The sequence below is a fragment of the Oryx dammah genome, unplaced genomic scaffold, assembly GCF_014754425.2.
Source record: "Oryx dammah isolate SB20612 unplaced genomic scaffold, SCBI_Odam_1.1 HiC_scaffold_3, whole genome shotgun sequence".
Classification (NCBI taxonomy): Eukaryota; Metazoa; Chordata; class Mammalia; order Artiodactyla; family Bovidae; genus Oryx; species Oryx dammah.
Window position 1 is genome coordinate 95,133,993 of NW_024070187.1, and position 14,253 is coordinate 95,148,245.

The window sequence follows — 14,253 nt, forward strand, 5'->3', positions numbered from 1 at the left end:
ACCTAAAACAAAAGTGTTCCAATTTCTGTCTCTCATACCCACAATCATGGACTAAAGAATTCCATTTCCAATTTGGGGGCTAACCTCTGGGTAGACCCATTACCTTGTCATTGTCCAAAGGGTCCTTCTGCACAAAGGCCTGAACAAATTCTTCTGGGCCAATGTAATTGAGCCTCTCCTGAAACACAAACCCAACAGTAGTGAAGAAAAGGAGAAGGAATGGTCTTTTCATTCTGTCTATTAATTTCTGCCACTATCCTCATTTTTAATTTAGGCATCTTGTAAAATGAGCCTTTAACCTTCAAAACCATCATCTTTAAGATCTGAGCAGACAGTTTTCTGCTTGGGTCAATATACACTAGAAAGTAAAAGGCTGAGCAAGCTATGGAAAAATTCATTAGAGGGGGAACATGAAGAAGGTCAATAACCTCTTCGCTCTTGCTTAGTATTTATTTTAAAGTGAATTCTCAGAATATCAGAAACAGTCATATGCAAATATCTAAATAAAACATGCTGCCGCTATTTCATAGATTAGCCCCCATTTGGATTATTTTCACCTCTCCCTTGACATTACTGCCGATGAACATGCTATCTGGTTACCACGGCAAACCAAGTCTGGGTTATAAAGACAAGGATGACAACGGCCTCACCAGCTCTATGTGAGTCAGCTGCTGGGCCAACGTGTAAGGGTCACTGCAGACAGTGATGATGTCCCTCTGGATGGACTGTGGCTTGGTCTTGAGAACTGTGAGTCGATCCGTCGACGTGGAACTGATTTTGGCCAGCACTTCCTCATACTGGCTGAGCGCGGCCAGTTTGCGGATCAGACACTGGATCATCTGCTGGACATTCTTCCGATACGTCTGCCAGGAAACAAGCAAAGGATGACCTCCTCGCTCTGCCTGTGCATCCACACCACAAACTCAGAGACTCTGTACTTGGTGCTTTTACTTTGATGCTGGATAGCCACCTTGGTGGAGGGTAGTTAGAGGCAGTCAGCTTTGCTCTAACAATTTAAAAGACACATACATACGGTGTCTTTTCAGACCTGCAAGATTTAGTTCTTTCCTTGGGTTGCTCTTGAGAGTGCGACTCAAGTTGGGCCATGAAACTACTACAGTGATATTTTAGATGAGCTACTGAGGGAATTCCATATAATAGGAACCACATACAACTAATGTTCTCTGCACTGAAATAGGAACCTATTGGTTTTCTTCTGGGAGGTGAAGATGCACAGATCTCAAGTCAGAGCATTCTTTTCCTAATTCTTTTTCTTTAGGCCCACCTTCTTGATTTTTCTACTTCTATCGTTCCCAATCTCATTCGTCTAAGTACAAACAACTATTTGACAGAAATACACCATCACTTCCTACTCAGCCCACCTTCCTGATTTCCACATAAAACATGAGTTCCCACAAAAAGAAGCATTGGATATTCCTTTTTGGTATCTGACCTCCCTTTGGCTCATGTCTGTTTCTGTTGCACTCATGAGTCAGCGCTAATGTTTACAATCAAATTCCTTCACATGGCAATTCTCCCTGTAATGCTACTACCAGCTGCTGCCTGGTTTGTGACTACATCATGCTACAGCCACACACTAAGATAAATTAGTATTAAAAGCAACACAACGTATTATAGATAAACGTTAGCCTCTTGACTTTTAAAATAGTTATTAAGTCCAAAAAATAACTCCACAATCAATACCTAGGGGGCAGTTATCATGATGTAAGTTAGGGGTGTTCTTTTATTCTTCCTCTTCCAGCCAAAATTGCCAAACACTTAGCCATCTAAGCTTCCCTGGTGGCTCAGAGGTTAAAACGTCTGCCTGCAATGCAGGAGACCTGGGTTCGATACCTGGGTTGAGAAGATCCCCTGGAGAAGGAAATGGCAACCCACTCCAGGATTCTTGCCTGGAGAATCCCATGGACAGAGGAGCCTGGTGGGCTCCAGTCCATGGGGTCGCAAAGAGTCGGACACGACTAAGTGACTTCACTTTCTTTCTTTCACTTTCTTTAGCCATCTAAGTAAATTGTGATGCTGGTATCTGAGAAAGGCATACAGGCTAATTCATTGCTAGTGTGGTCCTTAGATTAAAGCTCCAAAGGAGGACAGTCCCAGTGAATTTCCAGATGAAAACCCTATTTCCATGCTTTACTAACTAATCAGCTCCTTTTCAAAAAGTACCACAATAACATTTTCTGAGATTAATTACCTGAAAATTAAATGGCATCTTACCTACAAGCCTAAGAACCATATTTTTTTTTCAACAGTGGTCATTTGTTTTACCACAGCATCTTATAAAATTTTAAATGAACAGATGTTTTCATACTTAAATGGAGGAAAATCACAAACAGGAGGGAATGAGCAATTCTCATACAGTCAAGGCGAAAAAGCCCACATAACCTTCCTTGTCTTCTTCTCTATTTGTCTGGTATATATTCCACCGAGTTCTTTAAACTGGTTCATTAGATGACCTTTCCCCCCCTCCTACATTCACAGATCACCCTAAAGTCACTAATGAAATACCTAAGTGTTTAAAAAATTGAGCCTTCAAAGAAGCTATCTTCCACACAGCACTAAAGTTATCAGCTTAGAAGATGCTATCTATTTGATAATATGCTTGTCACTCAAAGAAAATGCCTCTTTCTTCAGAATTCAAAGCACTTCAGGCCAAATTGAGGGCTATTTTAAATCCTTCACTGGGGGATGAGCAAAATGGGTAAGAGGGGGTCAAAGGTAGAAACTTCTAGTTATAAAATAAGTCATGGGGATGGGATGTCCAGGAAGGATGGTGACTTCAGTTAATAATACTGCATTGCATATTTGAAAGTTGCTAAGAGATCTTAAAAGTTATCACAAGATAAAAATGTTATAACTATGAAAGGTGACAGATGTTAACTAGACTTACTGTGGTGGTCATTTTGCCTTGTACATAAGCCATGAATCATTATGTTGTACACTTAAAACTAATACAAGGTTATATGTCAACTGTACCTCAATGAAAGTAAAGAAGAATAAAATAAAAATCCTTCATCCCTATTTCCCTTGCTTCTTCTACTTTCATAATCTTAAGTTACATAAAAATCCATCAACTTCAAATGGATTCTGCGGTCTTTGGTTCCAAATATCATAATAAATGCTCCCCAGGTGATTCTGATACACAGCAAATATCTGGTGAAAGATTCTTATTCTACACTTAAAAAGTGCTTTTTAGGGAACAGGCAGAGGAATGTACAGTGGAGGATTCAGCTAGTGCGCAAAAAGCAGTAAAATATGAGGAGAACATGTATGCAACAGGGCATAGGGGAAAAGCCATTCAAATAACAAAGAACAAGTATGTGTGCAGGTGCACACACAGGTGTGTGTGTGTGTGTGTGTGTGTGTGAGAGAGAGAGAGAGAGACAGAGAGGAATATGTATGTGTGTGACCTCTTTGAAAAGTTTGTTGCTGTGACTTGATTCCATTTGAGAAACCAAAGCTTGGTGTCATTAAGCATGCTTCCTTCCTGAATCATGGATTGCTAAATATGTACTTGATCTTTTTTATAACTTCAAATGCCAGTGTCAGTAATTACCTGGCAAATAAAGATAGAATAAAGACCAGCCCCTTAAGGAAGAGAAAATTGCATTCTACCCACAATAGTCATTTGTCATGTAATTCAATCATCAGTTTCATTTCGGGTTCCTTGCAGCCAAGTCCTAATAAACCTGCTCATTTTGGGCAAATCCTGAGGCAGGAAACATATTAGGTCATATTATGCGGAACTGTTCTAGCAGATTCAGAACTCAACTAAATTACATAGAGAGCACACCTGGATCCATTGACTGCCAAAAAAAAAAAAAAGTCCCAGGCAAGATGCAGCAAGTCCCAACCCAAGCTCACACTCCTTCCCAAGAAGGGAGATCCTTTTTCCAGTGGAGGGAAATATTTTTTCCTATTCCAGTAATTGATTAGTTTGTTAATTCATTCATTCAATCATCCATTCAAACACTCCTGAGTGCCCATTAAATGCCAGGTACCAGGCTAGGAGTTAAGGTGCTATGTGAGCAGAAGGGGCACAGCATGGAGTCTAGAGGGGGGAAAACAAGCCATAAAGAAAGTAATTACTAATCACAGAGTGCTATGAAGAAATTGGTGGTGAAAGCCAACAACGGGGAGTGCCATGGCTGGGTGGTGGGGGAAGATCTCTCCAAGGAAAGACACTTCAGCCCAAGACAGGTAACTGGTCTGCCAGTTCAGGTAAGCACAGAACCGAGGAAAAGAGCATCAATCACAAAACTTTACCTCTTAGGATTGATAGAAATGAAGGAGGAGCAGAGAATTTAGAGGACTTGCCAGAGCACTCAAATCAACCAGCTGCCAAATCATGGACCCATTTCTGAATACTGGCTATATAAGTGGCTGAAGGAATAGCATCTCACTATAAACCCAATCGAATCATGGCAGGTGACATCTCTCCACTCCAGCCCTAGATGAATCAACCAACTCCGTGGTTACACTTGGCTTATCTTCTCATCTCCTCTTTTCACACTTATAACTCTCTGAAGACATCAAGGTTTATCAAGGATTTATTATGAACACAGGAGGGCTGAGAAGAAGCCCAGGCACAAGGCTGTCTGGCTCCCTTGCTTGGTTGCATCCAATTCTTGAATGGCTTGATCCTGTTAAAAAGAGATCGGACCCAATCTGGCCAACACAGATAGCAGCGATCCCCTTCATGAACTTCCATGACAAGAAGGACAAAAAGCCATCCATTTGGCACTGTATCTGAAAAAGATTTTTAAGGTATTCCTTTGGAAAAAAAACAAGGCATCATTTCTACCTTTTAAAAAGGCAATAGAGAAAAAGGAAGCTGACTGCCACATCAAGTTAAGTATCTAAACACAACTTAACTGAAATGAAGTGCTGCCTGACTCAGGGCTTAGCCTCACACAAGAAAAAGTCCTTATGATGCCACTCATCTTTTGAGCAGCTTGTCATAAACTTAGGTCACTGAGACAGCCCTGCTTCTGCCATGCAGCATAGCAGCTTAGCCCTCTAAGAAAAGATTTACTAAAAAACAGTGATGCCTAACTTTGCCTATATGAGTGATGAACATACCAATTCTCCTATCTTGCTTGAACCTGTTACACACAAACTAGCAAAATGATTACAAGTGTCAGAATTTGCAAAAGGACCCAGGGAACTACTCATTCAGCCTTGTAGAAGTTATGGCTGTTCTGAGCACCAGTGTTCAATATAAAGTCATATGTGCTTATGCGCTCAGTTGCGTCCGACTCTTTGCTACCCCACCATGCTCCTCTGTCCATGGAATTCTTGAGGCAAGAACACTGGAGTGGGTTGCCATTTTCTTCTCCAGGGAATCTTCCCAACCCATAGCTTGACAAAGTCATAGGGGAACTGTAAAAGGATTAATTCCACTTTCATGAAAACATAATGTGGGAAGCACGTGCACATTTTTCAAGTGTTAATCTTAGAAAATTTTGTCTGATTTTTTTAAGTTTGGGGAAACAGTATTAAAATGTATTCACTAGAAGTAGACAGAATAGATAGGGTGTCTTGTTATAGGATCTTGACGGCACATCACTGAAAGAATGATTTCTCCAGTTAGGGTATCCATAATGGGAAAATGCATTTTAAAACAAATGAAACAAGACACCACTGGCTTTGCCAAATCCTTCATCTATCTTTTTTGAATGTTGTATCTGGGCCTAAGTAATGTGTTCCCTGGAGCACGCCAGCAACACGGAAACTACAAAGGCCTCCTTGCCCAACAAGCCTCAACACAGAATACCAGTCCTCCAGGCTTGCTTCAAAGAGGATAACCTTGAATTTGTCATAGCTAGTTAGTGCTTATCAAAGGCTCAATTGAGGAACGTGATATTTATGAAAGATTATCTAACAGACTTATTTTCCATCTTTACCTAGTCTAGGTGCTAGCCTTGAATCAACTTCTGGGCACAAGACTTGAATCCTTTTTTCTCTGTCTTTTCTACTCCTAAAGAATTACCTTTGGTAATTTATAATAATCTAATGGCCACAGTTTTTACCAAGGAGTATTTGTTGTAAACACTACACAGAACAGTTTCCATGATCATATTCACCAAGTCATTGCAGGACATTTTTAAAATTTTTTATTTAATTCTTTGAAGAATTTATATGGTTTTGCTCTTCTGATAGTGAAAATTATATAACCAACTGTGTTTTCTTTTTACCTAGAGATTTACAGTGAAATAAAACAATCTTGTCCTAGTCAACCGGTTCTTAATATTAGACTATTTGTTTTCTCCTTTCCATGATACAAACTATTTCTGATTTAGTAATATATTCCTTATTATCTGTTAACATATAAGTAGGTTATTTTACATGCATTAGTATTTATATCTCCTACTGTGATATTCTTTATCTAACTTGCTAGATCACACCTATCTGGAAGGAAGAGAGGAATCAATAAAACAACATGAAAACACACTTATAGCATGAATCCTCTGCATGAACTGACATGAACATACCCCCAAATTAATAACATAAAACTTTAGATCACACCCCTTTGAAGTGGGATCGTCTAATCAGCTCTGTTTGGCACACCAAACAGAACAGTGCTCTGTGGAGAGGACTTGCCCAAAGGCAGAAACCCAGAGGAAGCAGTGGAGATGCCAATGTACAAGTCAGCACCACTTCCCAACTAAGACCCTGCCTGGAAATCCGAATGACTGTACTCAATTTAGGTTACCAACCTCCTCGCCACTGGCTATTCGGTGAGCCAGATCTTTTAAGTTTCTCATCATTCTTTCATCCCGAAAGTCATAAGGAAATGTTTCTGTCCATTCTGTCAGGAGCTGAAGGATTTTCGGTGCAATTTTTCTTATCTGATTCTAGGGAGGAAAAGCAAACGGAATTCAGTGATATTCATCAAACAAATAATTACAAACAACGCTACTGATAAACTTCTAGTGCAAAGTTTTTGAGGCTAAAGAAGCTCTAGTCCCCCTCTCCCAAATCAATGTTAAGTGCTACCAACTTCAGGAAGGACCTAGGGATCTTCCATGACACTAGACTTATATTTGTTCTTTATATCGTATTCCATTCCCTTTGCATAGCCATGATACTCCTCAGCCCAGGGAGAAGCCATGGTTACTTCAGGAGACCCAGTTCACAAGATTTAAGCCATAAAGCTACCAAACCCAATAGAAAAAAAGTAAAGTTCAAAATATATCATCACCTTATCACTGCTGGGATCACTTAGTCTCTGGGGCTCAACACACAAGTGGCAAACTTTGGCCATTAGCTCATATGGATGCATAAATAACCGAGAACTCAACAGGAAGGTAAAAATGTACGTTCTCTGTGGCAAGAGAAAAAAAAAGTTATCATGGTTAGATCCTACATCTGAAACTAGTTTCTCCCCTAAACACGAGACATCACATATCAAGTTCTCCTGATCAAAGAGAAAATGCTGTAGTTTCAAAAGTGATGCTTACTAGTAGGAAAACAAGATGGATTTCTCCTTTACCTTCTGATATATCTTTTCCCTTAAACCATATTAAAAATAACAGAAGTACAGGATAAGTTGAGCTACTAAATTATTCACAGCACATTTTTACATCTATCCTCTGGGAGCCTGCATACCAGGACATATAACTCAGCCCAGTGAAGAAGAATGAAATTCAGCCCACGGAGATCAATCTAACTTACATACACCACTCATACAGAATCTTGTACTGTGTCCAAATATTATGGTAACTCAATGGAAATTAAAAAACAAAAAAACCACCCTACCCACATCAGTTCAAGAATTCTCCAGTGGGTCCAGTATTACACACTGGAGCATTTGTGTGCTTGTCAGAACATTCAAAGACAGGCGTTCAAGTCATCTGTTTACTTGCTCAAAGGCTAAGCAATTTGATAAAACATAATATCACACTATATACTTTTCTTTAAGCACACTGTCTCCCAAGAAGCCAGTAATGAAGTAATGCTTATGTGTTATAATAGCTTCAGACTCCAAATAAAAAGAAAAATTCCATGGGTTTTTTTTTCCCCCTGAGGCACCCTTTTATAGCTCATAAACACTTACAGGGCTGAACAAGGGATGCCTTTTATTTTTGATTACAAGTTTTCCCTGTGTGGCAACATATTTGAAAATGCTATGTAACAAATCACACACAGAGAGAGAGAACTCAGTAACAAACACTATGGTGAACTCCAGTGGCAAGCACAGACTATCGTTTGCACACCAAGGTCATTATTATATTTAAAAGCATTTGAATCCAGTGTCTGGATATTTTCATGAAACCTTTATCAACAAGCAGCTTTTGAGGTACGGGGTCAGCCACAGCACAAGGAAGTGGGAAGAAACATCACTTGCTCTAGAAATAGAAAACCCGGGTTTGATTGCTGATGTCGGGTGTGAGACCATGTGCCAACTGAATCCCAAATTTCAATTTTTCTTTCCCCTCTGAGTCTCTTGGAATTGCTCTAAAGACTGAGAAAATATAAACGGATTTCCTGAATTAGAAAGGATTACCTATACAAATGTCAGGGATCTAAGGAAAACATAAGCAAGCATATTATCTGATGTCCACTCTACAAAGAATTGCCTCTTGAATGTAACTCGTGTTCTCTTTTCTATGAAGCTTCCCTGTGTCACTTCACCTTTCTCAACATAGTGATGGCCTTGGAAACCAGAAAGGCACTAAACATTCGAGGAGCATCCAAGGTTGTCTGGCATTTCTATTTAAGGATCATGGTACAAGCATGAGTCAAACCTTACAGTTATTTAGATGGTCTCTGACTATCTACACTGTGATGCCAACCCTGAAAAGAAAACTGATATGCAGAACTGTCGTATCCAGGCTCAAAGCACTCAATAACCAACATGCAACTTCTTGTTAGAAAAATTCTTGGCGACGCAGATGTAATTCTGGAGCACCCAGGGTCCCTGTTCACTCTATTGTAATTTCTGCTGGATACCAAGGATGTGTTTCAGAAACACGTGAATACTTACATCCGGATAATAATCCACATTGGGTACCAAGTGCTGGATGAGCGCTTCCAGAGACCCGGAGAGGAGGTTGTTGTCATGGTAATACAACCCCCCACAGCTGTCCTCTGCAGACTGATAGAGGTTTCGGTTGTAACCACTGCTGTCAAACATGGCAGAAAAGGGAGGAGTCTGAGGCATGCTTTCCTAAAACGAATAAGAAAGGAAGAAACATGGTGTCAGTAATAGGCAGCCCCAAAGAAAAGCAAACTTTAATAGGCATGAGGCTTTCACAGGCATGAAGAAGCAGGCAATTTTTAACCCAGGTTAGATTCTGAAACAATCTCAGAACTCATCAAGAAGTACACTGCTTTTGAACAGCACACGAATGCATATTTTTGAGTACCAATCGTGTCCAATAAAGTACCATGAAACACCTGGATCCAAGGTGCCAATCTATACCTAAAGCCAAGTCTCTGGCTGCTGCGTTTAGATCTTACTCCTTCACATTTGGTTGGGAAGGCAGGGAGAGGGGTTGAGCTTTAAACTGCTTTATCCTCCCGGTCAAGTATCATCCTAAAGTGGAAACATGCTCCTTCAAAGTTGGTGGGGAAGAATTACATCATGCTTAAGAAATATTGGACTAGCTTTGGGCATATTAGGAGATAACCAAAACAGAAGCTGAAAAACTCAAGCCTAAGAAAAGCCTAGAATTAAAGTGTCTCTGTGTGTACATATGTTTGTGTGTGTGTTTATGTTCTTGTTTAGTCGCTAAGTCATGGCTGATTGTTTGCAATCCCACTGTCTTAGCCCGCCAGGCTCCTCTGTCCATGGGATTTCTCAGGCAAGAATACTGGAGTTGCCATTCCTTTCGCCAGTGGATCTTCCCAACTCAGGGATCAAACCAGAGTCTCCTGCACTGCAGGCGGATTCTTTACCACGGAGCCACCAGGGAAGCACTGTGTAAGTTTATAGATGCATATATATATATCAGGAGATTTAATGCCAACTCCCCAGCTTTCACTGGAAGTCTGATGCTATTCATTTTTGCCCCTTTGTGTTAAATTCTTTCGGGGTGAAGGGCTCTATAAAGCCTCAGTACTCAGTAAACACACAGGCTGAGAAAGCACGTGACTGAGGAAGAAGGAGCGCTGTGACGTCCTCTCCCTGTGTGTGCTTTCCTGCTCACAAAGCCTGCATAAGAGGGTATTTGGTGGAGGCCAGAGGCTATTAAGTTATTACTTGGATTCCAAGGAATGGAGCTCCTGGCCCCAGAACAGACTCCCGTTTCCGGCAGCCTGTGTGGACAATGGAGGCATTCAGGAGTTGAGTTGCAGAGATGGAGGGTTTCAGAGGCAAACAATGAGGGAAAGACAAACTCCAGGGCTTGGACTGACAGGCCCAGGGTGTCTGGAGGCTGCAGGAGAGGACACAACCTGGACTAATCCTTCTTTTCAAGAGGCTTAAGATATGTGCATCCGAATGGGGGCGGGGAGTGGGGTCTGCCTGTGGCTGTACATCCCTCTCCAAGCACGTCTGTCCCAGGTCCCCCCTTGCCAGCCTCCCACGGGGGCCAGAGCATCACAGTACCTGCACGTGCCTGGGCAGGGAGCCGCCAGGGGTGGGGTGTTGGGAACAAACAACACCCACTGAAAAGCCGCCCTGGCAGGTGAAATGGCATTTAGAGAAAGAAGCATCAGGAAAGTGAAAAAGGAGAAAAATAATAACTTCAGTATTTTGTGGTCTATCCCATCCATAAACCAATACTGAGGGAGAACATAAAACCATCCACGATGAAATAGCACAGACAAAGAAAGATAAACCTCATATGATAAAACTCATATGCAGAGTCGTAAAAAGTGATATAAGTGAATTTATTTACAAAACAAAAACAGACTCATAGACACAGAAAACAAACGTCTGTGTTTACCAAAGGGGAAAGTAGTGGCGGGAGGTGGTGGTGGGGATAAATTAGGAATTTGGGATTAATTGATATGTATTACTATACATAAAATAGATAACAACAAGGACCTACTGTATAGCTCAGGAAACTATATTCAATCTCTTGTAATAATCTATAAAGGAAAAGAATCTGAAAAAAGAATATCTTTTTCCAGTAGTCATGTGGGGATGTGAGAGCTAGACCATAAAGAAGGCTGAGCACTGAAGAGCTGATGCTTTCAAATTGAGGTGCTGGAGAAGCCTCTTGAGAGTCCCCTGGACAGCGAGATCAAACCAGTCAATCCTAAAGGAAATCAACCCTTAGTATTCTTGGAAGGACTGCTGCTGAAGCTCAACACTTGAGCCACCTGATGCGAAGAGCCAACTCACTGGAAAAGACCCTGATGCTGGGAAAGATTGAGGGCAAAAGGAGAAGCGGGCGACAGAGGACGAGATGGTTGGATGGCATCACCAACTCAATGAATGTGAGTTTGAGCAAGCTCCGGGAGACAGTGAAGGACAGGGAAGGCGGGTATGCTGCAGTCCATGGGGTCGCAAAGAGTCAGACATGATTTAGCGACTGAACAGCAACAGTATATATAACTGAATCCTTTTACTGTGCACCTGAAACGGACACAACATTGTAAATCAACTATACTGCAAAAATACAGTCACAGATGGGAAGAAAGTGAGCACTGAGAATCACTGGGAGACCGGTAACCACCAGAGTCATCGCTGCCATCCCTCTAACTTGGGCGGGACATGGTCATAATGACCAAGGGACCAGGAACAATGAGATGTAGACGTTAACACAAATGCTCTCCACTTAGTTGGTAAGATCGTATACACAGGAATCACAGTTAAATAAACAACTCAAGGCCAACATTTCATAAGACAATGGACAAAGTATGCTTCTGTCCTCTTCAAACTGCCAGTTTTCTGTGAGTCTGTTTCACATGCAATAGAATCTTTGCAAATGGGTTGTCCCTGGTGGGAAAAAAAACAAGAGACCATCTGCCCTTGCCCTGAGAAAGTCAACATGTCCTTAAACTGGGACACCAGAAACTGAGATGAGAAACATCTAAAAGTTACAGCCTGGAAGGAACCTTCCATTTGGATGTGGTCACCTGCCTCTGGCTTAAAAAAGCTGTAGATGGTTAAAACCACACAGTATCCTTGGCATCCAAGGTTGACAAGTGGAACTCACTCCATCATCCCCTTGAAGGTTTTCTTTTCCCCCTTCTGCCAAGAATCATGAATTTTCCTTGATTTTTCCACTCACTCATTGCTACTGAAACCATCATAGTAAAGTGCTTTGGGGAGACAGTAGGCCAAGAGTTGGGAATTTCAGACAATCAGAAAGTGCCAAAAGTTCAAAAGGACCATAGGAAATCAACTTGTTGAAGATGGAAATAGGTTTCATTTCACTTTCTAGCTGCAATCAATCTGAAGTGGTTGCCCAGAGGCCCTTTGAAGAGTAAGGATTCAAAGGCTGTAACTAGGTGGGGAACATATGCTAAGGGATTAGCATCTAAGGCTGTAGCTAGGTGCTAAGGGATCAGCAATGACTAGAAAACAGTTATGCAAGCGGCCGAGGTCCAAGCGCCAGGACAGTCAGGTCCACTCTCCTCTGTCCACCAATGCACAAACTGAGACCTGTGCAGTGAGGTGAAGTGACCAGATTAGGACCACACAGTCACATGGCTACAGCATCACGTGAGCCCAATGGAACTTCCTTGCATCTTGCACACACACACCCCTGCGGCCTTCAGTTGGTCGACAGGAATCACTAACCCACAAAATGGTCACAAATTACTCAGAATTCCCTTTCAAAAAATCAGCACCAAAAGTACTTCTTATTTACTCCCATAAAGTGGACAAGGATCCAGATATGGACAAAGACGCAGACTGTGTGAAGCCCTCGTCTGGGGCTTAAGAGCCTTGAAAACTTTGGAGAGTCACTTACTCACCCCTAGGTATATTCTTCACCTGGAAAATTATTTCCTCTTTTGCTCTCTCCTTCCAAAATTCTAAATAATAACAAACTAGCAATTTCCTTTATGGCAAAGTTAGAGCATTTTTTAGAGCAATGACAAAGGGCATTTGTATTGTTCCTGGGAACTGTGTACAAAATATCAACACACCAAAAACTCTCTGCTGCTGCTGCTAAGTCGCTTCAGTCGTGTCCGACTCTGTGCAACCCCATAGACGGCAGCCCACCAGGCTCCCCCGTCCCTGGGATTCTCCAGGCAAGAACACTGGAGTGGGTTGCCATTTCCTTCTCCAATGCATGAAAGTGAAAAGTGAAAGTGAAGTTGCTGGAGTGGGGTGCCATTGCCTTCTCCGAAAACTCTCTGACCAGGTACCAAAAGAAAATACTGCAAATAGCAAAGGATGGTAAACTGAGATAACTTAACTAGGGTTATAGTTTACTAAAAATCTAATTTAAGAAAAGACCATGTCACTGGTTGCTTTCTGCCTTCTAATTAGCCCAAAGTTCTGTTGCTGATCAGCTGATTGATTTGACCACAAACCATCTTGATAATTCAACTTGCATACTGTATTTCAAACCTAGGTCTTCACATTCCAGGTTCAAAATGTACAATTCTACATCATGCTGTATTGCAAATGGTCTTCTTTGAACTTCTAATGTTTACCCATAAAATGAAAAGCCTGTCAGCCTGTCCCAAATTGTAGTCTGTTAGAGTAATTTATATGCCTTACAAGTTCTACATAAATCCTTGCTCCAAAGATGTATGATAGGCCATTAATTACTCTTATTAAAAAGCAACACTGTCAACAGAAGTATTTAAGATACTGACCTTTGCCATCAAAGAATAATCCCCTCTAGTCAAAGATTTCAGAGATTCTAATATACACTTCTTTATATTTTAGTTTCTTTGAAATTGGGATCCATTAGATAGTTGAGTGACAAGAAAATGCATTTAACCATCAGTCTTTTTTTTTTAGCAATATATAAAAGAGCATCTTATAATGGATGACATCTTAGATTCAATGAAATACAGTGATATTTACTTGTGTGTACTTTATAGATTTCCAGGAAAAAAAAATCTGATGAGATAAAATGACACAAAGAAAGCTCATAGATCACAGTAGGCATAACTAATTTCTGGACAATCTCTAGCAAGTGGCCAGTCTGTTTTCTGGAAAGATCAACTGCCTTGTGTAATAGATGTATTTGTTAAACAAGAGGAAAGGTCAGCAGAATGGCACAGAAAGTACTGTTTGTGAAGTAGATTTTTAAATACTTCCAAAGATAAACATAGTGGAATTTTTTTCTCTCAAGTATCTTTCCTCTTATTACCCAC

General features: G+C 41.0%; 1 protein-coding gene across 2 annotated transcripts in view; it reads right to left on the reverse strand.

The window, feature by feature from the left end:
• The window catches only part of RASGEF1B (RasGEF domain family member 1B), a 653,319-nt gene that overhangs the window by 16,540 nt on the left and 622,526 nt on the right, over positions 1 to 14,253 (reverse strand). For both annotated transcript variants that reach the window (XM_040237187.1, XM_040237188.1), the window contains 5 exons: positions 9,008 to 9,190; positions 7,223 to 7,345; positions 6,738 to 6,875; positions 651 to 863; positions 104 to 178 (listed from right to left, as the gene is read on the reverse strand). In XM_040237187.1, coding sequence (XP_040093121.1) covers positions 104 to 178; positions 651 to 863; positions 6,738 to 6,875; positions 7,223 to 7,345; positions 9,008 to 9,190 — 732 coding nt within the window. The remainder of the gene's footprint in view (positions 1 to 103; positions 179 to 650; positions 864 to 6,737; positions 6,876 to 7,222; positions 7,346 to 9,007; positions 9,191 to 14,253) is intronic.